The sequence below is a fragment of the Alosa sapidissima genome, chromosome 2 (genome assembly GCF_018492685.1).
Source record: "Alosa sapidissima isolate fAloSap1 chromosome 2, fAloSap1.pri, whole genome shotgun sequence".
Lineage (NCBI taxonomy): Eukaryota > Metazoa > Chordata > Actinopteri > Clupeiformes > Clupeidae > Alosa > Alosa sapidissima.
The window spans coordinates 13,454,185-13,481,699 of NC_055958.1; the positions used below are offsets into that span (position 1 = coordinate 13,454,185).

Below are 27,515 nucleotides of genomic sequence, written 5' to 3' on the forward strand. Positions count from 1 at the left end.
AGGACATCGATGATCTGGAGGAGCCGAAAGTAGTTTCTCCGAATGCGACTCCGAGGAGGAGCACAACTTTTTAGCTGGGAAGGACCCTGATTTCGAGCTGTGAGTATACTACTTATATCCATATACAGTTACAGATACAGTTTCGTTTGCTTTTGTAATGTTTAGTGCATAGTTTTTAGGTGTTAGGTGAGAATGCAGTGTGTGTGTGTGTGTGTGTGTGTAAAAGAGAGTGCAGGGGGAGGTGTGAATAGTTCTGGTATCTGGGGGAGGGGAGTTAGGTGAGAATGCAGTGTGTGTGTGTTTGTGTAAAAAAGAGTGCAGGGGAGGTGTGACCTGAGTACACACATTTATATAATTTGTATAAGTTGTTGGGAAGGGTTTTCATATACTTTAGTGGGTCTGAGTCTAACTTCCATCTGTACAATTGTTTCAGTGACAGCAATGAAGACTGGGTCCCACCAAGCAAAACATCAAGAGCTGAGGATCCTGTGTCTGAGGAAGAGGAGCCGGTGGCTGAGACCAGTGGGACACAAAGAGGAAAGGGTGCTGCAAGAAGCAGGGGGAGAGGCAGAGGAAGGGGGAGATAATAATATTTACTATTTTTACCTTTGTTTCATTTTATAATACAAATGTTTGCTGCATTACCTTGTTTGTCATTTTTTCATGGAAATCTCAAAGGTGTTGGAGCAAAAGTAAGAGTTCCAGGTCAGATAATGCATCTCTAAATGTATGGCACAGCCACTGCAAAGCTCTCCAGGGATCACTCCATCATGAGACACAGACTGTAACCTTTCATTTGACACCAAGATCATGGTTCTGCATAAAGGGGTTCTTGTATAGGAAGAGTTTTAGTTTTGGGTAACCAAAGGTCCTTTTGGAGTCTCCAAATGGACACTTAGCAAAACGCATGTGTATGCCCACACAAATATGGGTCCCACACAGTCATACTTCATCCTATAAGGATCTACTTTGACATACAGATTCACAAGACCTGGTAGTGGGCCTCAGTGGTGTTTTCAAGAGAAAATAAGTGACCAAGAGGGCAGAATGTGGTCATTTCTAGAGATGTGCATAACCGCCTATAAAAAAAACTATCATTCTACCCTTTGCCACTCTCTGATAGTTCATCACACAGTCAATCTATTGGTACCAAAAAATTCTACAAGGCCTTAGCTTTCCAAAGAGGTCAGGCACTTGATTGTAAGTCAAAGTATGTGGCAACAGGGCCATTTTAAGTAGGCGGTGTGCAATTTCGAGGAAAAACTCCAAAATAGGGGTGGAAATGTATAAGGTTAAGAGAGAAAGTTTATTTAGTGACGTAAGGTGACACTCCCACTTATGCAGACCGGAACTGTCCCATTTTGCTCCCATAGTAACGAATTACGTTGCTCTATCTTGCTAGTAATCAAGGATCTTTGGTTATAGTGATGGCCTGATGGCTCGCCTATTTACGCCGTTTCAATGGCACATGAACGGTTAGACCGAGAATTCTCGTCATGAAATTAAAATTCCACTGGAGCTCCAAGCGGATGTGTACACGCAGCCTTACAACACTGTTTACAGCTCTTCGAGTCACGGTAAAATGTAATTTTTGGTACATAGCTACTTTAGATACACCTATGGTGTGGGTGCTTGCGTTTCTTTAGGAATCTGGCCTTGGCCTGTCTACGTACTTCCGGTCGATTTCTTTTCCCTACAGTACTCCGTCTGGAATAGGTTGATTCACGCTCGTTTACTTCGGCAGTTGGGCAGCCGACCAACCAGCGAACAGTGGGCGTCCCTGAGAGCGATTACGTACCCAGGCATGGTGTTTCAATTACTACGTCCCCGCCCCTGAAGCAGATCGCTTGGAATACATCAACGTAGGGAGAGAAAATGACTTATACTTAAGAAATCTTTGAGCAAATGTAAATAATAGTTTAGCCTATTAACAGGAGTGTCATGAACGAAGTCACAGTGGAGTAGGATGTTATATCGGGTCTCAAAAAGTTGTCAGAGACTATGTAAAAATCATTGGGGGGGAAAAAACTTGAAGGGAATGGTATATAGGCTCTCTATTCTCAACTATTGTGACTTATGAAGGTCAAAAACCTCCCTGCAAACTACCTCGTTGCATTACATTTTACATTTATTCATTGAGCTTTTATACTAACAACAATGGAATTATTGGAATAACACTTAAGTGACATTGCCATGGTAATAAATACTAACTACATGTACCACATGGCGGTACAAAATATGCCCTCCCCCAGTCCTGCGCATTCTTCTCATTGTTGACGAACAAACACTTACTTTCTGTAAAATAAGTGTTTGTATAGCATATATAGCATACTGTATAGCATTGTAAGTCACTTTGGACAAAAGCATCAGCTAAGTAACCATAAAAACCATAAACCTTCCAAAGGAAATCTTCCAGACAAAGAATCCACAATACAGTCGCAAATATAATGCTGAGAAAATAATGTATTGAAGTAACATGAATGGTGTAAAATAGTATCCTGAATTGGCCATGATTGGACCTTGGTCACTTGGGTCAACAATCAATCAGTGAGGTCCTCTGGAAAGGTCCTCCTGAGGACAGGCGGGTTCGCCAACTGCCACGTTATAATGTCGGCCATCCTCGGTTACCAGGCAGACAGAGGGCCAGTCCTGAATGTGATCATCCGGGTAATGAGTGATAATGAAGTCCGCCATGTTGGCCATGTAAAGGCGGTAAACCTTGATGGTGTGGTGCAGTGTGTAACCCAGGAGACACATCTCCACCTATAACACAGAAATGAAGACAACAGCCAACAACAGTAGGCTATATCACAACAGACTTTGATACACCTTCTCATCTGGCAGTCAATGGGACAACAACAACAATAAAAACAACAACAACAACAACAACCACCACATCAAAAGTCTCCCTGAGCCTTTTCACCTGCTCCATGCCTCCACTGAAGCCAACCTGGCTCAGGTGGTTGGCCAGGAACGTGCGCGGGCACGAGGAGGTGTAGCGGGAGAATAGCAGCCAGCAGAAGATTGGCACGTCTTTGCCCCTCTCCATGGCGGCGTGCAATTCCACGGCACAGGCTAGCATCAGGAGCTTGAGTGCCTCCATGACACCAAACTCGTCTTCTCCGCCTTGGAAGAGCTGCTCACACACACGTCTGCGACCCTCGAGCCCAGGAGAGGCTGCCGCCGCGTGCCACTATACAGAAACGCAAACATCAACACACACACAGAATCTCCGTTACCCCAACGTGTGCATTACAATAATGACTGATAATGGAAAAATGAAATGTCAACAAAGTTTAACGTATTACTTTAGGTAATACAATATCCAACCACTGTGATAATATGCAAATGAGAGTTGTACCCATTTCCGGAGAAGGCTTAGATAGTGTTTCATAAGATCCACATCATCTTTGATCCCACTTGTCTGCTTGCAAACGTCAGGAAACAACCAGCCTTTAATCAGACCGTAACGAGTCTCAAGCTCATCAGGGATCTAGGAAAATGACAAAATTCAAGTGAAATGTTTGATATGTTAAAGGGCCTGAGCAAACACTGCTCCACTATAATAGAAACATGATGCAGTTAACATTTTTTATTTCTTTATTTCTGTTTAAGAAGGAAGACAGTTCATTCTGAATGAGACTCTGTTATCTCTCCTAACGATGTACAGCTAGTAACTAGGGCTATCAATCGATTAAAAAAATTAATCTAATTAATTACATACTCTGTGATTAATTAATCTAAATTAATCGCATATATAATTTTTGCTGTGAATGTATTTTAAATATTTAAATTCAAATAAATCATTGAATAATCAGCATTAGTGACATTAAAGTTCAAAAACTCTTTTATTATTTTTTTTAATAATGGGCATAATAATCTATGATATGACCTAATATGCTGAGGAAATAAATTCAAAAGTGCTTTGGGAAGAAGTTGTTTTTCACATACAAGGTATTTCAGGCCACAGATATAACCTAGGGGACACAATGAAAATAAATTAACACTCCCCTCAATGTCAACACTATTTCTTTGCACTTATGTGCGACTTTAGAGTTGATGAACTCCGGTGATATGCAAATTCCTTGTTGCAGACATTGCAGAAGACTTTATTTTAATCAACACTTTATTTTTTATCAACACCATCAGACCGTTTTTTAAAAGTAAATGTTCCAATCAATGATCTAGGACATTTTCTTCTCTCTCCTTCATTTTACAGTCTAATGGTTACTGACTACAACGGCTCGGGGTCAAAGGTCATACGGAATCGATTAATCTGCGTTATTTTTTTTAATCAGTTATTTTTTCTCAAATTAATTAATCGAAATTAATCAGTTATTTTGACAGCCTACTAGTAACCCCTAGGGTAGAGAAGATGGGCATACCAATAAGAAACTCTCCCGCTGGAGCCAGTTAGGAAGTTGGGCAGAGCTCATCAGTGTCTGGTACAGGGAGGCTCGCAGGGCACAGTAGTTGTCTTCCCTTACCCGCCGGACGAATCCAAAGCTCTGGGAGAGCACAGCGTAGCCCTGGAGGAAAGTGCACACAGAGGGATAGAGTGAAAAAAGATTAGTGGCAGGCTGGGCAGGTGCTCTTGTTCACCTTGTCAAGAGAGAAAATACACATGCAATATGTACGACATACGTTTCTAATGATTATGCTTTCGGTGGTCTGCTCTTTCCATTCCCTCTCGCTGTGAATTAAAATGCCAACGGGCGGCTCAAAGCTGCATCGGTCCTGTTCTGGAACTGTATTGAAAGGAGTACAAGGAGATTTTTTACTGGCAATGTACATGCCATGATAGAATATCAATACAGCAATCATTTAGAGTTATTCACCAGTCATTTCCATGACACTTTGCCTCGCCAGCTCTTCCTCAATCTCCTCCTCACTATAATAGAGATCTTCGCCACTGTAGGGAGAGAGGTTGGATGCTCTAGGTTAAATGTCTTAATTGCTGTTTAATGACTGACTTGATCCAAAACTATCTCATTCATTTCCTATGGTAAATGGTTATGCAACTGACATACCAAGTAAACCAAGCCTCACTCCCATCTGACACTGGGCTCCACCTGCCAGCACTTCCAGGTCTCTCATCCTGGAGATTTACAGCCAGCCCTCCGTCAATGGAACCAGTTGAGCTCACCACAACCTTCTGAAGTTCAGCAAGTTCAGCAAGCAACTTTGTAAGGGGTACACTCTTTGCCTTCACGCCTTGCTTTTTCTGGGATCTCTTCGGAGTATCTAGCCCCTCCAACAGGTTGCCCAGTGAAGACTTAGTGCTCAGGCCAAACACCACATCTTGGGCAGCAGAGGCTGCAGCACAGCCTCTGTACATAAATAGACAGAAAATGAATGTTGAGATTAAGGAATCTAATTTATTAAAAACCTACCAACATAAACTCATAATTATGCAATTCCCAAATGTCTTTGCTAGAGGAGGCCCCATTAAGATGTTTCTTTAAGCTGTGTGTTTGAACTAAACCCAATGTATTATATACAACAGTTCTATTATGGAACTGAGACAATCATACTTTTCCTGACTCACCTTGCACAAGCATCAGTGGGAACAGAGTTGAGATCAAGGCCACTAACGGGTGGCTGTCCCTCCATGCTGATCGAGTGACCACTATCACTCCTATGCTGCGAGATAGCCTCAGCAAGCTTAGCATTTATGAAGGGGAAACCTGTGCCAAGCATGGCGGAGGTGAGCAGCCGCTCATCCTCACTGCTATGCAGAGGGACATCCTGTTCATCATCCAGGGCTTTGGAGGAGTCTAGCAGTGACTGGTGTCCACACATGTCCAGAGAAAACCCCTTTGGAGCCTTATTCACCACGCCCTCAGCCGAGGGATTCTGAACCAGCCGGTCCTCCAGCTTTACAGCTGGTGTATTGGTGGCAAGGTCCTCTTGGGGAAGCATTGCATCATCAACAGTCTCCTCGGTCGATATACCGCCATGCAAGATAATGTCATCATAGTCGACTCCATCCTCATCCTTGGTAGATGGTTGCATAGATGTTATCATTAAGCCTTTGGTAGTGTTTACCATCTCAGAGGAAGCCTCCTCTTTTGAATGGTCTCCTGGATGGGCGATGTCAAATCCAATAGAAATGCATCTGGCTGATTCCTCTGCAAGGGAACAATTTGATCTCACAAGATGCTGCTGAGGTTCAGCAGATGCTGCCTTCTTCACTGATGGTGTCATCAGAGGTGTAGATCCAGGCATCGTGTCAGAGTAGCCGAGAGGCTCACTCTTTGCTTCCACTGCTAACTTATCCTGTTCGGGAATCTGGGATCTCTCTGGGGTCTCTTGTCCCTCCAACAGGTCACTCAGTAAAGACTCAGAGCTCAGGCCTTTAGCAGCAGAGCCTCTGCACAGACAGACAGAGGATAAGCATTGTGATTAAGGGTTTTATAAACTTACCAAGGTTAACTGATTATTTTCTGCAATTATGAAGCAATTGCAGAGCTGAAAGAGGCCTGACAGGTACAAAACTAATGGCTCTCTAAGCCTTTGAATATAAGGCAGACCATGAAAATTCTTATTGAGCGACAAGGCTATAGAACGCGCTTAAGTGGAAATTCATAGAAATATAAATATACATCCTGCATCCTGTCAATATACAGTGTATACAGACGTTGAGCATTAATTAACACTCAAATTGTGTCTGCATGTCTCTGAATTAATAATCTGTGGAATTAAAGACCTTTTACAAAATTCCACTTGTGTTTTGATAGCATTTATTGGTGCCATCAGCAGCCAACAGGTGCTGCTTACCTAATCTCAGCCTGTACATCTTTTTCAGCTGTAGCTGAGGGGAGGCTGCTGTTCATGTTGTCACCACTGCAGAGCTCCTCTCTGAGGTTAAAATCCTTTAGAGTCCTATTTTTGTCATTGTTAGCTTGCACAATGTCAGTAAGACTGATATTTACCATCTTCGAGGAAGCCTCCTCTATTACATGCTCCACTGGAAGGTTGGTATTAAATACTTCCTCCCTCACAGGTGTCATCGGCAGAGTAGTTTCTGTTATTTCAACTGAAACATTCGGAGCCTCTACATTGACTGAGCAGCCCAGGGTCTCAGGCTTCTCCATAAAAACAGCCTTTGTGCAAAGCTTTGCAAGGGGCACATCAAGATTAAGAGTCACCTCATCGAGATATTTAGAGGCCACAATCTTGGTGGTATCTGCCAAATCCTCTGGCACCAGTCCTGCAGCTACCTCTTGTTGATATAGGAGAATGCTCTTTTCCACCGCAGAATCTGCTGCCCGACGAGGTGCCACTTCATGCTTGATGCCCACATTTTGCAGCCGCTGTCCCTCCTCCTGACGGTCACCGGGATTGGCACGAAAGCAGCAGCTGACTGTGTTCCCCATTGTCCTGGGACCTGGCTGGGGGCTCAGCTCAGGTGCTCAGACAGGGAATGGAGCCCTTATGGCATCCACAATGTGGATCTGTGTAAATGTGGGAGAGATTTAAAAATAAAAAAGGGTTCATAATGAGCTGCAGTCTGAGTTTAGAATCTGAATCTGAATTGTTTCCTTCCAAGAACTGACTGCAAACAAATACGACAATATTCAGTATTGTGAATGAACAAGTGCTAATTTGTTCAAGTCAAGAGAAAGAAAATGATAATTGAACATTAAAGGCCCTGACCGGAGTGCCTTAGTTTACTTGTCCTGGATGCTAGCTATTGCCAGGATTTTGTGATCTTTTTTTTTTTCACGTTAAGTGCAACAGGGTAGTCAAACCAACAGAAACAATTTAGGCATGATTCATATGAACGAATAAAATGTAAGACTTAAGCTGATTACCTACTTATTCAGGATATCAGGAAATTTCAGCAGTTGGTTTTTCCAAAGAGACTGAACAGTGTTTGACGCTTCTACTGGGGTTCAGAGTAATGTTCGGATGCATATTTCCGTAGAACTTTATGCGAACCCTCATCATAAAGACGACCGAATGTTGACCATCTATGACGTCAAACCTTTACGCAAGAAGCTTGTCCAACGCAGAGCCATATAAAGGTACCTACTGGTCCAACATGATGTCCAATCTGTAGCCTAGGCCTATAGTAGCCTAGTCTATTTCTCAGATTGTATTGAACGTCTCCTTTCATCAATAAATAGCCTACACATATTTTCACTGGAGCATAATCAACGCTTACTGTATTTTAACGAATTTGATAAAACGGTCGTCAAATATCACGCAAGGCTAGCCTAATTCGGAAGCAATTAGGCGCAAACGCCAATTATTCTAATGTGCTCATTTAGCGTGTGTAGCCTATTTTTTACATGTGGGAATCAGTGTAGGCCTATTATTTTAATCATTTTTATTTCTTTATCTAATGAGGGCATTATCATAATCATTGACTTTCATTGGCATTCAGAATCTACTCTATAGGCTACTGAAAACCCTACCACTCTTCAGGAACCACTGCCCATCCCATCTCCTGTCATGTCTGAGAACACCACGTTTCATAGGCATATGCTATCATTTTAGTCTATTAACTTTTTGGCTAAAGTTAAAAGTTATCGCTAGTTGACTAGGAGCCTATTCAGCAGACGCATAACCAAAGCGACCCTACACGGTCAGAAAAAAACACGTTATTTATTTATTAATGGCTTTTCACCAGAGCCGGACAGTAACGGAGTAGCCTACATTTACTTGAGTACAGTAGGCTACTTGAGTGCAGTTTTGAGGGATCTGTACTTTACTCGAGTATCATTTTTGGGGAGTACTCATGACTTTACTCAAGTACATTTGAATGGCAAATATTGTACTCTTTACTTCTATCCATAACCATGAGTAGCCTACCTGTTACTTCTTCTAAAAAAAGGAAAAAAGAAAAATCTCGGAAACCCTGAATTTGTTGTTTCCCTTTTAAACGTGATTGGATTGTGCAGGCGCTACTGATTGGGACAGCCTATCAGCAATCACCTTCACCTTTCCTCCAAAGTCAACTCCATGGTTAAATTCAGATAAGAGACGAAGCCTTGATGAAATTCATTCTGGACTCTATCCGACCACATAAAGACCTCGGGATACTTCGGTTTGGCTTTAGGGACCCTCTACTCACTACCAGTGCAATGTTGTTTGGAACTGTAGAAGAGGTATAAAAATAGCGTTTTGTAGTGGCAAAATAATGTGCCCTTCTCACTTCCACGCTAACGAGCTTTGACTAAAAACGGTAACATCGAACTTTCTCAAAACACATCCGAATGACATGATTTGGATGTCAACTCAACGTATGTACTCCCAATCATCCGTAAATCGATCTAAAGTGCATTTTACTCCGGATAATTCCTTTAACGGGAGCATTTACCGCCTGAAATATCACATTTTGTTTACCACGCTCGGAATTATAGCAGAGAGGGTTAAAGCGGAGCGAGAGGCGCAAACGTTCGACAATTTCCGCGTTCGATTATTGCAAGGGGAAGGGGGGAAAATCCCCCTTTATGCAGACCAGAGTAAACCCTCGCTGCACTAATGTCAATGGAGACTTGTGGAATTTTACCAATAAATTGGTCATTATATCTTTCTGGATTTGTTGAGGGTTTTTTGGAACATTTTGTCATAATCTGTAAGTGTTTGGGATCATGTCAAGCCTAAAAGTGTAATTTAATTTAGTGTTCGGATTTGTAATAAAATAACTTAATATCAGACCATGCTGCTGCCAGTTACTGTCCAGTTGTTAGCATGCTAGCTAGCCTCTTAGCTAAGGTAACATTTTAAACGGAGAAGTGTAATTTCTTTGAAATGACAACTAGCTGAATAACATTACTGACATTAGTTAAAGTGGATAGTTTATACTCAAGCGAATTTGGAACAGTATATTAAGTTTAAGCGAAGTCCTTCAACTACTAGTCACTTGTTAGCGCATATCTGTATTGCCATAGCTACTCCCATCCACTTGTATGGCGTTTTAAGCTAGCGTTAGCTAGCTAGCTAGCTCGGTACACATGACTAATTAAATTATTTATATAATGTCCTAAAGAATGATTCATTGGTATCATACATGATTATAGACAATGATATTGTGAACACAATTATGTTTATCTGTTCTTATTGCTTATTAAGAGAGAAAGTTTATTTAGTGACGTAAGGTGACACTCCCACTTATGCAGACCGGAACTGTCCCATTTTGCTCCCATAGTAACGAATTACGTTGCTCTATCTTGCTAGTAATCAAGGATCTTTGGTTATAGTGATGGCCTGATGGCTCGCCTATTTACGCCGTTTCAATGGCACATGAACGGTTAGACCGAGAATTCTCGTCATGAAATTAAAATTCCACTGGAGCTCCAAGCGGATGTGTACACGCAGCCTTACAACACTGTTTACAGCTCTTCGAGTCACGGTAAAATGTAATTTTTGGTACATAGCTACTTTAGATACACCTATGGTGTGGGTGCTTGCGTTTCTTTAGGAATCTGGCCTTGGCCTGTCTACGTACTTCCGGTCGATTTCTTTTCCCTACAGTACTCCGTCTGGAATAGGTTGATTCACGCTCGTTTACTTCGGCAGTTGGGCAGCCGACCAACCAGCGAACAGTGGGCGTCCCTGAGAGCGATTACGTACCCAGGCATGGTGTTTCAATTACTACGTCCCCGCCCCTGAAGCAGATCGCTTGGAATACATCAACGTAGGGAGAGAAAATGACTTATACTTAAGAAATCTTTGAGCAAATGTAAATAATAGTTTAGCCTATTAACAGGAGTGTCATGAACGAAGTCACAGTGGAGTAGGATGTTATATCGGGTCTCAAAAAGTTGTCAGAGACTATGTAAAAATCATTGGGGGGGAAAAAACTTGAAGGGAATGGTATATAGGCTCTCTATTCTCAACTATTGTGACTTATGAAGGTCAAAAACCTCCCTGCAAACTACCTCGTTGCATTACATTTTACATTTATTCATTGAGCTTTTATACTAACAACAATGGAATTATTGGAATAACACTTAAGTGACATTGCCATGGTAATAAATACTAACTACATGTACCACATGGCGGTACAAAATATGCCCTCCCCCAGTCCTGCGCATTCTTCTCATTGTTGACGAACAAACACTTACTTTCTGTAAAATAAGTGTTTGTATAGCATATATAGCATACTGTATAGCATTGTAAGTCACTTTGGACAAAAGCATCAGCTAAGTAACCATAAAAACCATAAACCTTCCAAAGGAAATCTTCCAGACAAAGAATCCACAATACAGTCGCAAATATAATGCTGAGAAAATAATGTATTGAAGTAACATGAATGGTGTAAAATAGTATCCTGAATTGGCCATGATTGGACCTTGGTCACTTGGGTCAACAATCAATCAGTGAGGTCCTCTGGAAAGGTCCTCCTGAGGACAGGCGGGTTCGCCAACTGCCACGTTATAATGTCGGCCATCCTCGGTTACCAGGCAGACAGAGGGCCAGTCCTGAATGTGATCATCCGGGTAATGAGTGATAATGAAGTCCGCCATGTTGGCCATGTAAAGGCGGTAAACCTTGATGGTGTGGTGCAGTGTGTAACCCAGGAGACACATCTCCACCTATAACACAGAAATGAAGACAACAGCCAACAACAGTAGGCTATATCACAACAGACTTTGATACACCTTCTCATCTGGCAGTCAATGGGACAACAACAACAATAAAAACAACAACAACAACAACAACCACCACATCAAAAGTCTCCCTGAGCCTTTTCACCTGCTCCATGCCTCCACTGAAGCCAACCTGGCTCAGGTGGTTGGCCAGGAACGTGCGCGGGCACGAGGAGGTGTAGCGGGAGAATAGCAGCCAGCAGAAGATTGGCACGTCTTTGCCCCTCTCCATGGCGGCGTGCAATTCCACGGCACAGGCTAGCATCAGGAGCTTGAGTGCCTCCATGACACCAAACTCGTCTTCTCCGCCTTGGAAGAGCTGCTCACACACACGTCTGCGACCCTCGAGCCCAGGAGAGGCTGCCGCCGCGTGCCACTATACAGAAACGCAAACATCAACACACACACAGAATCTCCGTTACCCCAACGTGTGCATTACAATAATGACTGATAATGGAAAAATGAAATGTCAACAAAGTTTAACGTATTACTTTAGGTAATACAATATCCAACCACTGTGATAATATGCAAATGAGAGTTGTACCCATTTCCGGAGAAGGCTTAGATAGTGTTTCATAAGATCCACATCATCTTTGATCCCACTTGTCTGCTTGCAAACGTCAGGAAACAACCAGCCTTTAATCAGACCGTAACGAGTCTCAAGCTCATCAGGGATCTAGGAAAATGACAAAATTCAAGTGAAATGTTTGATATGTTAAAGGGCCTGAGCAAACACTGCTCCACTATAATAGAAACATGATGCAGTTAACATTTTTTATTTCTTTATTTCTGTTTAAGAAGGAAGACAGTTCATTCTGAATGAGACTCTGTTATCTCTCCTAACGATGTACAGCTAGTAACTAGGGCTATCAATCGATTAAAAAAATTAATCTAATTAATTACATACTCTGTGATTAATTAATCTAAATTAATCGCATATATAATTTTTGCTGTGAATGTATTTTAAATATTTAAATTCAAATAAATCATTGAATAATCAGCATTAGTGACATTAAAGTTCAAAAACTCTTTTATTATTTTTTTTAATAATGGGCATAATAATCTATGATATGACCTAATATGCTGAGGAAATAAATTCAAAAGTGCTTTGGGAAGAAGTTGTTTTTCACATACAAGGTATTTCAGGCCACAGATATAACCTAGGGGACACAATGAAAATAAATTAACACTCCCCTCAATGTCAACACTATTTCTTTGCACTTATGTGCGACTTTAGAGTTGATGAACTCCGGTGATATGCAAATTCCTTGTTGCAGACATTGCAGAAGACTTTATTTTAATCAACACTTTATTTTTTATCAACACCATCAGACCGTTTTTTAAAAGTAAATGTTCCAATCAATGATCTAGGACATTTTCTTCTCTCTCCTTCATTTTACAGTCTAATGGTTACTGACTACAACGGCTCGGGGTCAAAGGTCATACGGAATCGATTAATCTGCGTTATTTTTTTTAATCAGTTATTTTTTCTCAAATTAATTAATCGAAATTAATCAGTTATTTTGACAGCCTACTAGTAACCCCTAGGGTAGAGAAGATGGGCATACCAATAAGAAACTCTCCCGCTGGAGCCAGTTAGGAAGTTGGGCAGAGCTCATCAGTGTCTGGTACAGGGAGGCTCGCAGGGCACAGTAGTTGTCTTCCCTTACCCGCCGGACGAATCCAAAGCTCTGGGAGAGCACAGCGTAGCCCTGGAGGAAAGTGCACACAGAGGGATAGAGTGAAAAAAGATTAGTGGCAGGCTGGGCAGGTGCTCTTGTTCACCTTGTCAAGAGAGAAAATACACATGCAATATGTACGACATACGTTTCTAATGATTATGCTTTCGGTGGTCTGCTCTTTCCATTCCCTCTCGCTGTGAATTAAAATGCCAACGGGCGGCTCAAAGCTGCATCGGTCCTGTTCTGGAACTGTATTGAAAGGAGTACAAGGAGATTTTTTACTGGCAATGTACATGCCATGATAGAATATCAATACAGCAATCATTTAGAGTTATTCACCAGTCATTTCCATGACACTTTGCCTCGCCAGCTCTTCCTCAATCTCCTCCTCACTATAATAGAGATCTTCGCCACTGTAGGGAGAGAGGTTGGATGCTCTAGGTTAAATGTCTTAATTGCTGTTTAATGACTGACTTGATCCAAAACTATCTCATTCATTTCCTATGGTAAATGGTTATGCAACTGACATACCAAGTAAACCAAGCCTCACTCCCATCTGACACTGGGCTCCACCTGCCAGCACTTCCAGGTCTCTCATCCTGGAGATTTACAGCCAGCCCTCCGTCAATGGAACCAGTTGAGCTCACCACAACCTTCTGAAGTTCAGCAAGTTCAGCAAGCAACTTTGTAAGGGGTACACTCTTTGCCTTCACGCCTTGCTTTTTCTGGGATCTCTTCGGAGTATCTAGCCCCTCCAACAGGTTGCCCAGTGAAGACTTAGTGCTCAGGCCAAACACCACATCTTGGGCAGCAGAGGCTGCAGCACAGCCTCTGTACATAAATAGACAGAAAATGAATGTTGAGATTAAGGAATCTAATTTATTAAAAACCTACCAACATAAACTCATAATTATGCAATTCCCAAATGTCTTTGCTAGAGGAGGCCCCATTAAGATGTTTCTTTAAGCTGTGTGTTTGAACTAAACCCAATGTATTATATACAACAGTTCTATTATGGAACTGAGACAATCATACTTTTCCTGACTCACCTTGCACAAGCATCAGTGGGAACAGAGTTGAGATCAAGGCCACTAACGGGTGGCTGTCCCTCCATGCTGATCGAGTGACCACTATCACTCCTATGCTGCGAGATAGCCTCAGCAAGCTTAGCATTTATGAAGGGGAAACCTGTGCCAAGCATGGCGGAGGTGAGCAGCCGCTCATCCTCACTGCTATGCAGAGGGACATCCTGTTCATCATCCAGGGCTTTGGAGGAGTCTAGCAGTGACTGGTGTCCACACATGTCCAGAGAAAACCCCTTTGGAGCCTTATTCACCACGCCCTCAGCCGAGGGATTCTGAACCAGCCGGTCCTCCAGCTTTACAGCTGGTGTATTGGTGGCAAGGTCCTCTTGGGGAAGCATTGCATCATCAACAGTCTCCTCGGTCGATATACCGCCATGCAAGATAATGTCATCATAGTCGACTCCATCCTCATCCTTGGTAGATGGTTGCATAGATGTTATCATTAAGCCTTTGGTAGTGTTTACCATCTCAGAGGAAGCCTCCTCTTTTGAATGGTCTCCTGGATGGGCGATGTCAAATCCAATAGAAATGCATCTGGCTGATTCCTCTGCAAGGGAACAATTTGATCTCACAAGATGCTGCTGAGGTTCAGCAGATGCTGCCTTCTTCACTGATGGTGTCATCAGAGGTGTAGATCCAGGCATCGTGTCAGAGTAGCCGAGAGGCTCACTCTTTGCTTCCACTGCTAACTTATCCTGTTCGGGAATCTGGGATCTCTCTGGGGTCTCTTGTCCCTCCAACAGGTCACTCAGTAAAGACTCAGAGCTCAGGCCTTTAGCAGCAGAGCCTCTGCACAGACAGACAGAGGATAAGCATTGTGATTAAGGGTTTTATAAACTTACCAAGGTTAACTGATTATTTTCTGCAATTATGAAGCAATTGCAGAGCTGAAAGAGGCCTGACAGGTACAAAACTAATGGCTCTCTAAGCCTTTGAATATAAGGCAGACCATGAAAATTCTTATTGAGCGACAAGGCTATAGAACGCGCTTAAGTGGAAATTCATAGAAATATAAATATACATCCTGCATCCTGTCAATATACAGTGTATACAGACGTTGAGCATTAATTAACACTCAAATTGTGTCTGCATGTCTCTGAATTAATAATCTGTGGAATTAAAGACCTTTTACAAAATTCCACTTGTGTTTTGATAGCATTTATTGGTGCCATCAGCAGCCAACAGGTGCTGCTTACCTAATCTCAGCCTGTACATCTTTTTCAGCTGTAGCTGAGGGGAGGCTGCTGTTCATGTTGTCACCACTGCAGAGCTCCTCTCTGAGGTTAAAATCCTTTAGAGTCCTATTTTTGTCATTGTTAGCTTGCACAATGTCAGTAAGACTGATATTTACCATCTTCGAGGAAGCCTCCTCTATTACATGCTCCACTGGAAGGTTGGTATTAAATACTTCCTCCCTCACAGGTGTCATCGGCAGAGTAGTTTCTGTTATTTCAACTGAAACATTCGGAGCCTCTACATTGACTGAGCAGCCCAGGGTCTCAGGCTTCTCCATAAAAACAGCCTTTGTGCAAAGCTTTGCAAGGGGCACATCAAGATTAAGAGTCACCTCATCGAGATATTTAGAGGCCACAATCTTGGTGGTATCTGCCAAATCCTCTGGCACCAGTCCTGCAGCTACCTCTTGTTGATATAGGAGAATGCTCTTTTCCACCGCAGAATCTGCTGCCCGACGAGGTGCCACTTCATGCTTGATGCCCACATTTTGCAGCCGCTGTCCCTCCTCCTGACGGTCACCGGGATTGGCACGAAAGCAGCAGCTGACTGTGTTCCCCATTGTCCTGGGACCTGGCTGGGGGCTCAGCTCAGGTGCTCAGACAGGGAATGGAGCCCTTATGGCATCCACAATGTGGATCTGTGTAAATGTGGGAGAGATTTAAAAATAAAAAAGGGTTCATAATGAGCTGCAGTCTGAGTTTAGAATCTGAATCTGAATTGTTTCCTTCCAAGAACTGACTGCAAACAAATACGACAATATTCAGTATTGTGAATGAACAAGTGCTAATTTGTTCAAGTCAAGAGAAAGAAAATGATAATTGAACATTAAAGGCCCTGACCGGAGTGCCTTAGTTTACTTGTCCTGGATGCTAGCTATTGCCAGGATTTTGTGATCTTTTTTTTTTTCACGTTAAGTGCAACAGGGTAGTCAAACCAACAGAAACAATTTAGGCATGATTCATATGAACGAATAAAATGTAAGACTTAAGCTGATTACCTACTTATTCAGGATATCAGGAAATTTCAGCAGTTGGTTTTTCCAAAGAGACTGAACAGTGTTTGACGCTTCTACTGGGGTTCAGAGTAATGTTCGGATGCATATTTCCGTAGAACTTTATGCGAACCCTCATCATAAAGACGACCGAATGTTGACCATCTATGACGTCAAACCTTTACGCAAGAAGCTTGTCCAACGCAGAGCCATATAAAGGTACCTACTGGTCCAACATGATGTCCAATCTGTAGCCTAGGCCTATAGTAGCCTAGTCTATTTCTCAGATTGTATTGAACGTCTCCTTTCATCAATAAATAGCCTACACATATTTTCACTGGAGCATAATCAACGCTTACTGTATTTTAACGAATTTGATAAAACGGTCGTCAAATATCACGCAAGGCTAGCCTAATTCGGAAGCAATTAGGCGCAAACGCCAATTATTCTAATGTGCTCATTTAGCGTGTGTAGCCTATTTTTTACATGTGGGAATCAGTGTAGGCCTATTATTTTAATCATTTTTATTTCTTTATCTAATGAGGGCATTATCATAATCATTGACTTTCATTGGCATTCAGAATCTACTCTATAGGCTACTGAAAACCCTACCACTCTTCAGGAACCACTGCCCATCCCATCTCCTGTCATGTCTGAGAACACCACGTTTCATAGGCATATGCTATCATTTTAGTCTATTAACTTTTTGGCTAAAGTTAAAAGTTATCGCTAGTTGACTAGGAGCCTATTCAGCAGACGCATAACCAAAGCGACCCTACACGGTCAGAAAAAAACACGTTATTTATTTATTAATGGCTTTTCACCAGAGCCGGACAGTAACGGAGTAGCCTACATTTACTTGAGTACAGTAGGCTACTTGAGTGCAGTTTTGAGGGATCTGTACTTTACTCGAGTATCATTTTTGGGGAGTACTCATGACTTTACTCAAGTACATTTGAATGGCAAATATTGTACTCTTTACTTCTATCCATAACCATGAGTAGCCTACCTGTTACTTCTTCTAAAAAAAGGAAAAAAGAAAAATCTCGGAAACCCTGAATTTGTTGTTTCCCTTTTAAACGTGATTGGATTGTGCAGGCGCTACTGATTGGGACAGCCTATCAGCAATCACCTTCACCTTTCCTCCAAAGTCAACTCCATGGTTAAATTCAGATAAGAGACGAAGCCTTGATGAAATTCATTCTGGACTCTATCCGACCACATAAAGACCTCGGGATACTTCGGTTTGGCTTTAGGGACCCTCTACTCACTACCAGTGCAATGTTGTTTGGAACTGTAGAAGAGGTATAAAAATAGCGTTTTGTAGTGGCAAAATAATGTGCCCTTCTCACTTCCACGCTAACGAGCTTTGACTAAAAACGGTAACATCGAACTTTCTCAAAACACATCCGAATGACATGATTTGGATGTCAACTCAACGTATGTACTCCCAATCATCCGTAAATCGATCTAAAGTGCATTTTACTCCGGATAATTCCTTTAACGGGAGCATTTACCGCCTGAAATATCACATTTTGTTTACCACGCTCGGAATTATAGCAGAGAGGGTTAAAGCGGAGCGAGAGGCGCAAACGTTCGACAATTTCCGCGTTCGATTATTGCAAGGGGAAGGGGGGAAAATCCCCCTTTATGCAGACCAGAGTAAACCCTCGCTGCACTAATGTCAATGGAGACTTGTGGAATTTTACCAATAAATTGGTCATTATATCTTTCTGGATTTGTTGAGGGTTTTTTGGAACATTTTGTCATAATCTGTAAGTGTTTGGGATCATGTCAAGCCTAAAAGTGTAATTTAATTTAGTGTTCGGATTTGTAATAAAATAACTTAATATCAGACCATGCTGCTGCCAGTTACTGTCCAGTTGTTAGCATGCTAGCTAGCCTCTTAGCTAAGGTAACATTTTAAACGGAGAAGTGTAATTTCTTTGAAATGACAACTAGCTGAATAACATTACTGACATTAGTTAAAGTGGATAGTTTATACTCAAGCGAATTTGGAACAGTATATTAAGTTTAAGCGAAGTCCTTCAACTACTAGTCACTTGTTAGCGCATATCTGTATTGCCATAGCTACTCCCATCCACTTGTATGGCGTTTTAAGCTAGCGTTAGCTAGCTAGCTAGCTCGGTACACATGACTAATTAAATTATTTATATAATGTCCTAAAGAATGATTCATTGGTATCATACATGATTATAGACAATGATATTGTGAACACAATTATGTTTATCTGTTCTTATTGCTTATTAAGAGAGAAAGTTTATTTAGTGACGTAAGGTGACACTCCCACTTATGCAGACCGGAACTGTCCCATTTTGCTCCCATAGTAACGAATTACGTTGCTCTATCTTGCTAGTAATCAAGGATCTTTGGTTATAGTGATGGCCTGATGGCTCGCCTATTTACGCCGTTTCAATGGCACATGAACGGTTAGACCGAGAATTCTCGTCATGAAATTAAAATTCCACTGGAGCTCCAAGCGGATGTGTACACGCAGCCTTACAACACTGTTTACAGCTCTTCGAGTCACGGTAAAATGTAATTTTTGGTACATAGCTACTTTAGATACACCTATGGTGTGGGTGCTTGCGTTTCTTTAGGAATCTGGCCTTGGCCTGTCTACGTACTTCCGGTCGATTTCTTTTCCCTACAGTACTCCGTCTGGAATAGGTTGATTCACGCTCGTTTACTTCGGCAGTTGGGCAGCCGACCAACCAGCGAACAGTGGGCGTCCCTGAGAGCGATTACGTACCCAGGCATGGTGTTTCAATTACTACGTCCCCGCCCCTGAAGCAGATCGCTTGGAATACATCAACGTAGGGAGAGAAAATGACTTATACTTAAGAAATCTTTGAGCAAATGTAAATAATAGTTTAGCCTATTAACAGGAGTGTCATGAACGAAGTCACAGTGGAGTAGGATGTTATATCGGGTCTCAAAAAGTTGTCAGAGACTATGTAAAAATCATTGGGGGGGAAAAAACTTGAAGGGAATGGTATATAGGCTCTCTATTCTCAACTATTGTGACTTATGAAGGTCAAAAACCTCCCTGCAAACTACCTCGTTGCATTACATTTTACATTTATTCATTGAGCTTTTATACTAACAACAATGGAATTATTGGAATAACACTTAAGTGACATTGCCATGGTAATAAATACTAACTACATGTACCACATGGCGGTACAAAATATGCCCTCCCCCAGTCCTGCGCATTCTTCTCATTGTTGACGAACAAACACTTACTTTCTGTAAAATAAGTGTTTGTATAGCATATATAGCATACTGTATAGCATTGTAAGTCACTTTGGACAAAAGCATCAGCTAAGTAACCATAAAAACCATAAACCTTCCAAAGGAAATCTTCCAGACAAAGAATCCACAATACAGTCGCAAATATAATGCTGAGAAAATAATGTATTGAAGTAACATGAATGGTGTAAAATAGTATCCTGAATTGGCCATGATTGGACCTTGGTCACTTGGGTCAACAATCAATCAGTGAGGTCCTCTGGAAAGGTCCTCCTGAGGACAGGCGGGTTCGCCAACTGCCACGTTATAATGTCGGCCATCCTCGGTTACCAGGCAGACAGAGGGCCAGTCCTGAATGTGATCATCCGGGTAATGAGTGATAATGAAGTCCGCCATGTTGGCCATGTAAAGGCGGTAAACCTTGATGGTGTGGTGCAGTGTGTAACCCAGGAGACACATCTCCACCTATAACACAGAAATGAAGACAACAGCCAACAACAGTAGGCTATATCACAACAGACTTTGATACACCTTCTCATCTGGCAGTCAATGGGACAACAACAACAATAAAAACAACAACAACAACAACAACCACCACATCAAAAGTCTCCCTGAGCCTTTTCACCTGCTCCATGCCTCCACTGAAGCCAACCTGGCTCAGGTGGTTGGCCAGGAACGTGCGCGGGCACGAGGAGGTGTAGCGGGAGAATAGCAGCCAGCAGAAGATTGGCACGTCTTTGCCCCTCTCCATGGCGGCGTGCAATTCCACGGCACAGGCTAGCATCAGGAGCTTGAGTGCCTCCATGACACCAAACTCGTCTTCTCCGCCTTGGAAGAGCTGCTCACACACACGTCTGCGACCCTCGAGCCCAGGAGAGGCTGCCGCCGCGTGCCACTATACAGAAACGCAAACATCAACACACACACAGAATCTCCGTTACCCCAACGTGTGCATTACAATAATGACTGATAATGGAAAAATGAAATGTCAACAAAGTTTAACGTATTACTTTAGGTAATACAATATCCAACCACTGTGATAATATGCAAATGAGAGTTGTACCCATTTCCGGAGAAGGCTTAGATAGTGTTTCATAAGATCCACATCATCTTTGATCCCACTTGTCTGCTTGCAAACGTCAGGAAACAACCAGCCTTTAATCAGACCGTAACGAGTCTCAAGCTCATCAGGGATCTAGGAAAATGACAAAATTCAAGTGAAATGTTTGATATGTTAAAGGGCCTGAGCAAACACTGCTCCACTATAATAGAAACATGATGCAGTTAACATTTTTTATTTCTTTATTTCTGTTTAAGAAGGAAGACAGTTCATTCTGAATGAGACTCTGTTATCTCTCCTAACGATGTACAGCTAGTAACTAGGGCTATCAATCGATTAAAAAAATTAATCTAATTAATTACATACTCTGTGATTAATTAATCTAAATTAATCGCATATATAATTTTTGCTGTGAATGTATTTTAAATATTTAAATTCAAATAAATCATTGAATAATCAGCATTAGTGACATTAAAGTTCAAAAACTCTTTTATTATTTTTTTTAATAATGGGCATAATAATCTATGATATGACCTAATATGCTGAGGAAATAAATTCAAAAGTGCTTTGGGAAGAAGTTGTTTTTCACATACAAGGTATTTCAGGCCACAGATATAACCTAGGGGACACAATGAAAATAAATTAACACTCCCCTCAATGTCAACACTATTTCTTTGCACTTATGTGCGACTTTAGAGTTGATGAACTCCGGTGATATGCAAATTCCTTGTTGCAGACATTGCAGAAGACTTTATTTTAATCAACACTTTATTTTTTATCAACACCATCAGACCGTTTTTTAAAAGTAAATGTTCCAATCAATGATCTAGGACATTTTCTTCTCTCTCCTTCATTTTACAGTCTAATGGTTACTGACTACAACGGCTCGGGGTCAAAGGTCATACGGAATCGATTAATCTGCGTTATTTTTTTTAATCAGTTATTTTTTCTCAAATTAATTAATCGAAATTAATCAGTTATTTTGACAGCCTACTAGTAACCCCTAGGGTAGAGAAGATGGGCATACCAATAAGAAACTCTCCCGCTGGAGCCAGTTAGGAAGTTGGGCAGAGCTCATCAGTGTCTGGTACAGGGAGGCTCGCAGGGCACAGTAGTTGTCTTCCCTTACCCGCCGGACGAATCCAAAGCTCTGGGAGAGCACAGCGTAGCCCTGGAGGAAAGTGCACACAGAGGGATAGAGTGAAAAAAGATTAGTGGCAGGCTGGGCAGGTGCTCTTGTTCACCTTGTCAAGAGAGAAAATACACATGCAATATGTACGACATACGTTTCTAATGATTATGCTTTCGGTGGTCTGCTCTTTCCATTCCCTCTCGCTGTGAATTAAAATGCCAACGGGCGGCTCAAAGCTGCATCGGTCCTGTTCTGGAACTGTATTGAAAGGAGTACAAGGAGATTTTTTACTGGCAATGTACATGCCATGATAGAATATCAATACAGCAATCATTTAGAGTTATTCACCAGTCATTTCCATGACACTTTGCCTCGCCAGCTCTTCCTCAATCTCCTCCTCACTATAATAGAGATCTTCGCCACTGTAGGGAGAGAGGTTGGATGCTCTAGGTTAAATGTCTTAATTGCTGTTTAATGACTGACTTGATCCAAAACTATCTCATTCATTTCCTATGGTAAATGGTTATGCAACTGACATACCAAGTAAACCAAGCCTCACTCCCATCTGACACTGGGCTCCACCTGCCAGCACTTCCAGGTCTCTCATCCTGGAGATTTACAGCCAGCCCTCCGTCAATGGAACCAGTTGAGCTCACCACAACCTTCTGAAGTTCAGCAAGTTCAGCAAGCAACTTTGTAAGGGGTACACTCTTTGCCTTCACGCCTTGCTTTTTCTGGGATCTCTTCGGAGTATCTAGCCCCTCCAACAGGTTGCCCAGTGAAGACTTAGTGCTCAGGCCAAACACCACATCTTGGGCAGCAGAGGCTGCAGCACAGCCTCTGTACATAAATAGACAGAAAATGAATGTTGAGATTAAGGAATCTAATTTATTAAAAACCTACCAACATAAACTCATAATTATGCAATTCCCAAATGTCTTTGCTAGAGGAGGCCCCATTAAGATGTTTCTTTAAGCTGTGTGTTTGAACTAAACCCAATGTATTATATACAACAGTTCTATTATGGAACTGAGACAATCATACTTTTCCTGACTCACCTTGCACAAGCATCAGTGGGAACAGAGTTGAGATCAAGGCCACTAACGGGTGGCTGTCCCTCCATGCTGATCGAGTGACCACTATCACTCCTATGCTGCGAGATAGCCTCAGCAAGCTTAGCATTTATGAAGGGGAAACCTGTGCCAAGCATGGCGGAGGTGAGCAGCCGCTCATCCTCACTGCTATGCAGAGGGACATCCTGTTCATCATCCAGGGCTTTGGAGGAGTCTAGCAGTGACTGGTGTCCACACATGTCCAGAGAAAACCCCTTTGGAGCCTTATTCACCACGCCCTCAGCCGAGGGATTCTGAACCAGCCGGTCCTCCAGCTTTACAGCTGGTGTATTGGTGGCAAGGTCCTCTTGGGGAAGCATTGCATCATCAACAGTCTCCTCGGTCGATATACCGCCATGCAAGATAATGTCATCATAGTCGACTCCATCCTCATCCTTGGTAGATGGTTGCATAGATGTTATCATTAAGCCTTTGGTAGTGTTTACCATCTCAGAGGAAGCCTCCTCTTTTGAATGGTCTCCTGGATGGGCGATGTCAAATCCAATAGAAATGCATCTGGCTGATTCCTCTGCAAGGGAACAATTTGATCTCACAAGATGCTGCTGAGGTTCAGCAGATGCTGCCTTCTTCACTGATGGTGTCATCAGAGGTGTAGATCCAGGCATCGTGTCAGAGTAGCCGAGAGGCTCACTCTTTGCTTCCACTGCTAACTTATCCTGTTCGGGAATCTGGGATCTCTCTGGGGTCTCTTGTCCCTCCAACAGGTCACTCAGTAAAGACTCAGAGCTCAGGCCTTTAGCAGCAGAGCCTCTGCACAGACAGACAGAGGATAAGCATTGTGATTAAGGGTTTTATAAACTTACCAAGGTTAACTGATTATTTTCTGCAATTATGAAGCAATTGCAGAGCTGAAAGAGGCCTGACAGGTACAAAACTAATGGCTCTCTAAGCCTTTGAATATAAGGCAGACCATGAAAATTCTTATTGAGCGACAAGGCTATAGAACGCGCTTAAGTGGAAATTCATAGAAATATAAATATACATCCTGCATCCTGTCAATATACAGTGTATACAGACGTTGAGCATTAATTAACACTCAAATTGTGTCTGCATGTCTCTGAATTAATAATCTGTGGAATTAAAGACCTTTTACAAAATTCCACTTGTGTTTTGATAGCATTTATTGGTGCCATCAGCAGCCAACAGGTGCTGCTTACCTAATCTCAGCCTGTACATCTTTTTCAGCTGTAGCTGAGGGGAGGCTGCTGTTCATGTTGTCACCACTGCAGAGCTCCTCTCTGAGGTTAAAATCCTTTAGAGTCCTATTTTTGTCATTGTTAGCTTGCACAATGTCAGTAAGACTGATATTTACCATCTTCGAGGAAGCCTCCTCTATTACATGCTCCACTGGAAGGTTGGTATTAAATACTTCCTCCCTCACAGGTGTCATCGGCAGAGTAGTTTCTGTTATTTCAACTGAAACATTCGGAGCCTCTACATTGACTGAGCAGCCCAGGGTCTCAGGCTTCTCCATAAAAACAGCCTTTGTGCAAAGCTTTGCAAGGGGCACATCAAGATTAAGAGTCACCTCATCGAGATATTTAGAGGCCACAATCTTGGTGGTATCTGCCAAATCCTCTGGCACCAGTCCTGCAGCTACCTCTTGTTGATATAGGAGAATGCTCTTTTCCACCGCAGAATCTGCTGCCCGACGAGGTGCCACTTCATGCTTGATGCCCACATTTTGCAGCCGCTGTCCCTCCTCCTGACGGTCACCGGGATTGGCACGAAAGCAGCAGCTGACTGTGTTCCCCATTGTCCTGGGACCTGGCTGGGGGCTCAGCTCAGGTGCTCAGATAGGGAATGGAGCCCTTATGGCATCCACAATGTGGATCTGTGTAAATGTGGGAGAGATTTAAAAATAAAAAAGGGTTCATAATGAGCTGCAGTCTGAGTTTAGAATCTGAATCTGAATTGTTTCCTTCCAAGAACTGACTGCAAACAAATACGACAATATTCAGTATTGTGAATGAACAAGTGCTAATTTGTTCAAGTCAAGAGAAAGAAAATGATAATTGAACATTAAAGGCCCTGACCGGAGTGCCTTAGTTTACTTGTCCTGGATGCTAGCTATTGCCAGGATTTTGTGATCTTTTTTTTTTTCACGTTAAGTGCAACAGGGTAGTCAAACCAACAGAAACAATTTAGGCATGATTCATATGAACGAATAAAATGTAAGACTTAAGCTGATTACCTACTTATTCAGGATATCAGGAAATTTCAGCAGTTGGTTTTTCCAAAGAGACTGAACAGTGTTTGACGCTTCTACTGGGGTTCAGAGTAATGTTCGGATGCATATTTCCGTAGAACTTTATGCGAACCCTCATCATAAAGACGACCGAATGTTGACCATCTATGACGTCAAACCTTTACGCAAGAAGCTTGTCCAACGCAGAGCCATATAAAGGTACCTACTGGTCCAACATGATGTCCAATCTGTAGCCTAGGCCTATAGTAGCCTAGTCTATTTCTCAGATTGTATTGAACGTCTCCTTTCATCAATAAATAGCCTACACATATTTTCACTGGAGCATAATCAACGCTTACTGTATTTTAACGAATTTGATAAAACGGTCGTCAAATATCACGCAAGGCTAGCCTAATTCGGAAGCAATTAGGCGCAAACGCCAATTATTCTAATGTGCTCATTTAGCGTGTGTAGCCTATTTTTTACATGTGGGAATCAGTGTAGGCCTATTATTTTAATCATTTTTATTTCTTTATCTAATGAGGGCATTATCATAATCATTGACTTTCATTGGCATTCAGAATCTACTCTATAGGCTACTGAAAACCCTACCACTCTTCAGGAACCACTGCCCATCCCATCTCCTGTCATGTCTGAGAACACCACGTTTCATAGGCATATGCTATCATTTTAGTCTATTAACTTTTTGGCTAAAGTTAAAAGTTATCGCTAGTTGACTAGGAGCCTATTCAGCAGACGCATAACCAAAGCGACCCTACACGGTCAGAAAAAAACACGTTATTTATTTATTAATGGCTTTTCACCAGAGCCGGACAGTAACGGAGTAGCCTACATTTACTTGAGTACAGTAGGCTACTTGAGTGCAGTTTTGAGGGATCTGTACTTTACTCGAGTATCATTTTTGGGGAGTACTCATGACTTTACTCAAGTACATTTGAATGGCAAATATTGTACTCTTTACTTCTATCCATAACCATGAGTAGCCTACCTGTTACTTCTTCTAAAAAAAGGAAAAAAGAAAAATCTCGGAAACCCTGAATTTGTTGTTTCCCTTTTAAACGTGATTGGATTGTGCAGGCGCTACTGATTGGGACAGCCTATCAGCAATCACCTTCACCTTTCCTCCAAAGTCAACTCCATGGTTAAATTCAGATAAGAGACGAAGCCTTGATGAAATTCATTCTGGACTCTATCCGACCACATAAAGACCTCGGGATACTTCGGTTTGGCTTTAGGGACCCTCTACTCACTACCAGTGCAATGTTGTTTGGAACTGTAGAAGAGGTATAAAAATAGCGTTTTGTAGTGGCAAAATAATGTGCCCTTCTCACTTCCACGCTAACGAGCTTTGACTAAAAACGGTAACATCGAACTTTCTCAAAACACATCCGAATGACATGATTTGGATGTCAACTCAACGTATGTACTCCCAATCATCCGTAAATCGATCTAAAGTGCATTTTACTCCGGATAATTCCTTTAACGGGAGCATTTACCGCCTGAAATATCACATTTTGTTTACCACGCTCGGAGTTATAGCAGAGAGGGTTAAAGCGGAGCGAGAGGCGCAAACGTTCGACAATTTCCGCGTTCGATTATTGCAAGGGGAAGGGGGGAAAATCCCCCTTTATGCAGACCAGAGTAAACCCTCGCTGCACTAATGTCAATGGAGACTTGTGGAATTTTACCAATAAATTGGTCATTATATCTTTCTGGATTTGTTGAGGGTTTTTTGGAACATTTTGTCATAATCTGTAAGTGTTTGGGATCATGTCAAGCCTAAAAGTGTAATTTAATTTAGTGTTCGGATTTGTAATAAAATAACTTAATATCAGACCATGCTGCTGCCAGTTACTGTCCAGTTGTTAGCATGCTAGCTAGCCTCTTAGCTAAGGTAACATTTTAAACGGAGAAGTGTAATTTCTTTGAAATGACAACTAGCTGAATAACATTACTGACATTAGTTAAAGTGGATAGTTTATACTCAAGCGAATTTGGAACAGTATATTAAGTTTAAGCGAAGTCCTTCAACTACTAGTCACTTGTTAGCGCATATCTGTATTGCCATAGCTACTCCCATCCACTTGTATGGCGTTTTAAGCTAGCGTTAG

At 42.0% G+C, this 27,515-nt stretch overlaps 3 protein-coding genes and 1 long non-coding RNA gene across 7 annotated transcripts in view; all 4 read right to left on the reverse strand.

The window, feature by feature from the left end:
• LOC121695729 overlaps positions 1–27,515 on the reverse strand; it is a 118,730-nt gene that overhangs the window by 37,532 nt on the left and 53,683 nt on the right. The window lies entirely within an intron of this gene.
• On the reverse strand, positions 2,444–8,034 carry LOC121695078. Of its 2 annotated transcripts, none has more exons than XM_042075605.1 (10): positions 7,818–8,034; positions 6,781–7,457; positions 5,549–6,373; positions 5,031–5,330; positions 4,839–4,912; positions 4,645–4,748; positions 4,386–4,529; positions 3,362–3,493; positions 2,924–3,193; positions 2,444–2,763 (listed from the first exon to the last, which is right to left on the reverse strand). In XM_042075605.1, exons 2-10 carry the CDS (start codon positions 7,377–7,379, stop codon positions 2,545–2,547), a joined length of 2,667 nt encoding a protein of 888 aa, XP_041931539.1. In that variant the 5' UTR covers positions 7,380–7,457; positions 7,818–8,034; the 3' UTR covers positions 2,444–2,544. The 2 variants fall into 2 exon arrangements, with proteins under 2 accessions (XP_041931539.1, XP_041931546.1); XM_042075612.1 differs by having other exon boundaries at positions 7,822–8,033.
• LOC121695117 lies at positions 11,230–16,820 on the reverse strand. Of its 2 annotated transcripts, none has more exons than XM_042075625.1 (10): positions 16,604–16,820; positions 15,567–16,243; positions 14,335–15,159; positions 13,817–14,116; positions 13,625–13,698; positions 13,431–13,534; positions 13,172–13,315; positions 12,148–12,279; positions 11,710–11,979; positions 11,230–11,549 (listed from the first exon to the last, which is right to left on the reverse strand). In XM_042075625.1, exons 2-10 carry the CDS (start codon positions 16,163–16,165, stop codon positions 11,331–11,333), a joined length of 2,667 nt encoding a protein of 888 aa, XP_041931559.1. In that variant the 5' UTR covers positions 16,166–16,243; positions 16,604–16,820; the 3' UTR covers positions 11,230–11,330. The 2 variants fall into 2 exon arrangements, with proteins under 2 accessions (XP_041931559.1, XP_041931566.1); XM_042075632.1 differs by having other exon boundaries at positions 16,608–16,819.
• On the reverse strand, positions 20,016–25,607 carry LOC121695147. 2 transcript variants are annotated; one of them, XM_042075690.1, is made up of 10 exons: positions 25,394–25,607; positions 24,353–25,029; positions 23,121–23,945; positions 22,603–22,902; positions 22,411–22,484; positions 22,217–22,320; positions 21,958–22,101; positions 20,934–21,065; positions 20,496–20,765; positions 20,016–20,335 (listed from the first exon to the last, which is right to left on the reverse strand). In XM_042075690.1, the coding sequence occupies exons 2-10, from the start codon at positions 24,949–24,951 to the stop codon at positions 20,117–20,119; spliced, it is 2,667 nt and encodes an 888-aa protein (XP_041931624.1). In that variant the 5' UTR covers positions 24,952–25,029; positions 25,394–25,607; the 3' UTR covers positions 20,016–20,116. The 2 variants fall into 2 exon arrangements, with proteins under 2 accessions (XP_041931624.1, XP_041931617.1); XM_042075683.1 differs by having other exon boundaries at positions 25,390–25,607.

Bases quoted from the DNA above. Each gene is read 5' to 3' on its own strand.
- LOC121695078 (XM_042075605.1), bottom strand. From the start codon at position 7,379: ATGGGGAACACAGTCAGCTGCTGCTTTCGTGCCAATCCCGGTGACCGT. The intron at 4,913-5,030 runs GTATGTCAGTTG...CTCTCCCTACAG, and splicing joins AGTGAGGCTTGGTTTACTTG to TGGCGAAGATCTCTATTATA. The intron at 3,194-3,361 runs GTACAACTCTCA...GTTTCTGTATAG, and splicing joins TAAGCCTTCTCCGGAAATGG to TGGCACGCGGCGGCAGCCTC.
- LOC121695117 (XM_042075625.1), bottom strand. From the start codon at position 16,165: ATGGGGAACACAGTCAGCTGCTGCTTTCGTGCCAATCCCGGTGACCGT. The intron at 14,117-14,334 runs GTGAGTCAGGAA...ATTTATGTACAG, and splicing joins CCCACTGATGCTTGTGCAAG to AGGCTGTGCTGCAGCCTCTG. The intron at 12,280-13,171 runs GTATGCCCATCT...TCATTTTCCTAG, and splicing joins AGCGGGAGAGTTTCTTATTG to ATCCCTGATGAGCTTGAGAC.
- LOC121695147 (XM_042075690.1), bottom strand. From the start codon at position 24,951: ATGGGGAACACAGTCAGCTGCTGCTTTCGTGCCAATCCCGGTGACCGT. The intron at 22,903-23,120 runs GTGAGTCAGGAA...ATTTATGTACAG, and splicing joins CCCACTGATGCTTGTGCAAG to AGGCTGTGCTGCAGCCTCTG. The intron at 22,102-22,216 runs GTATGTCGTACA...ACTTTCCTCCAG, and splicing joins AAAGCATAATCATTAGAAAC to GGCTACGCTGTGCTCTCCCA.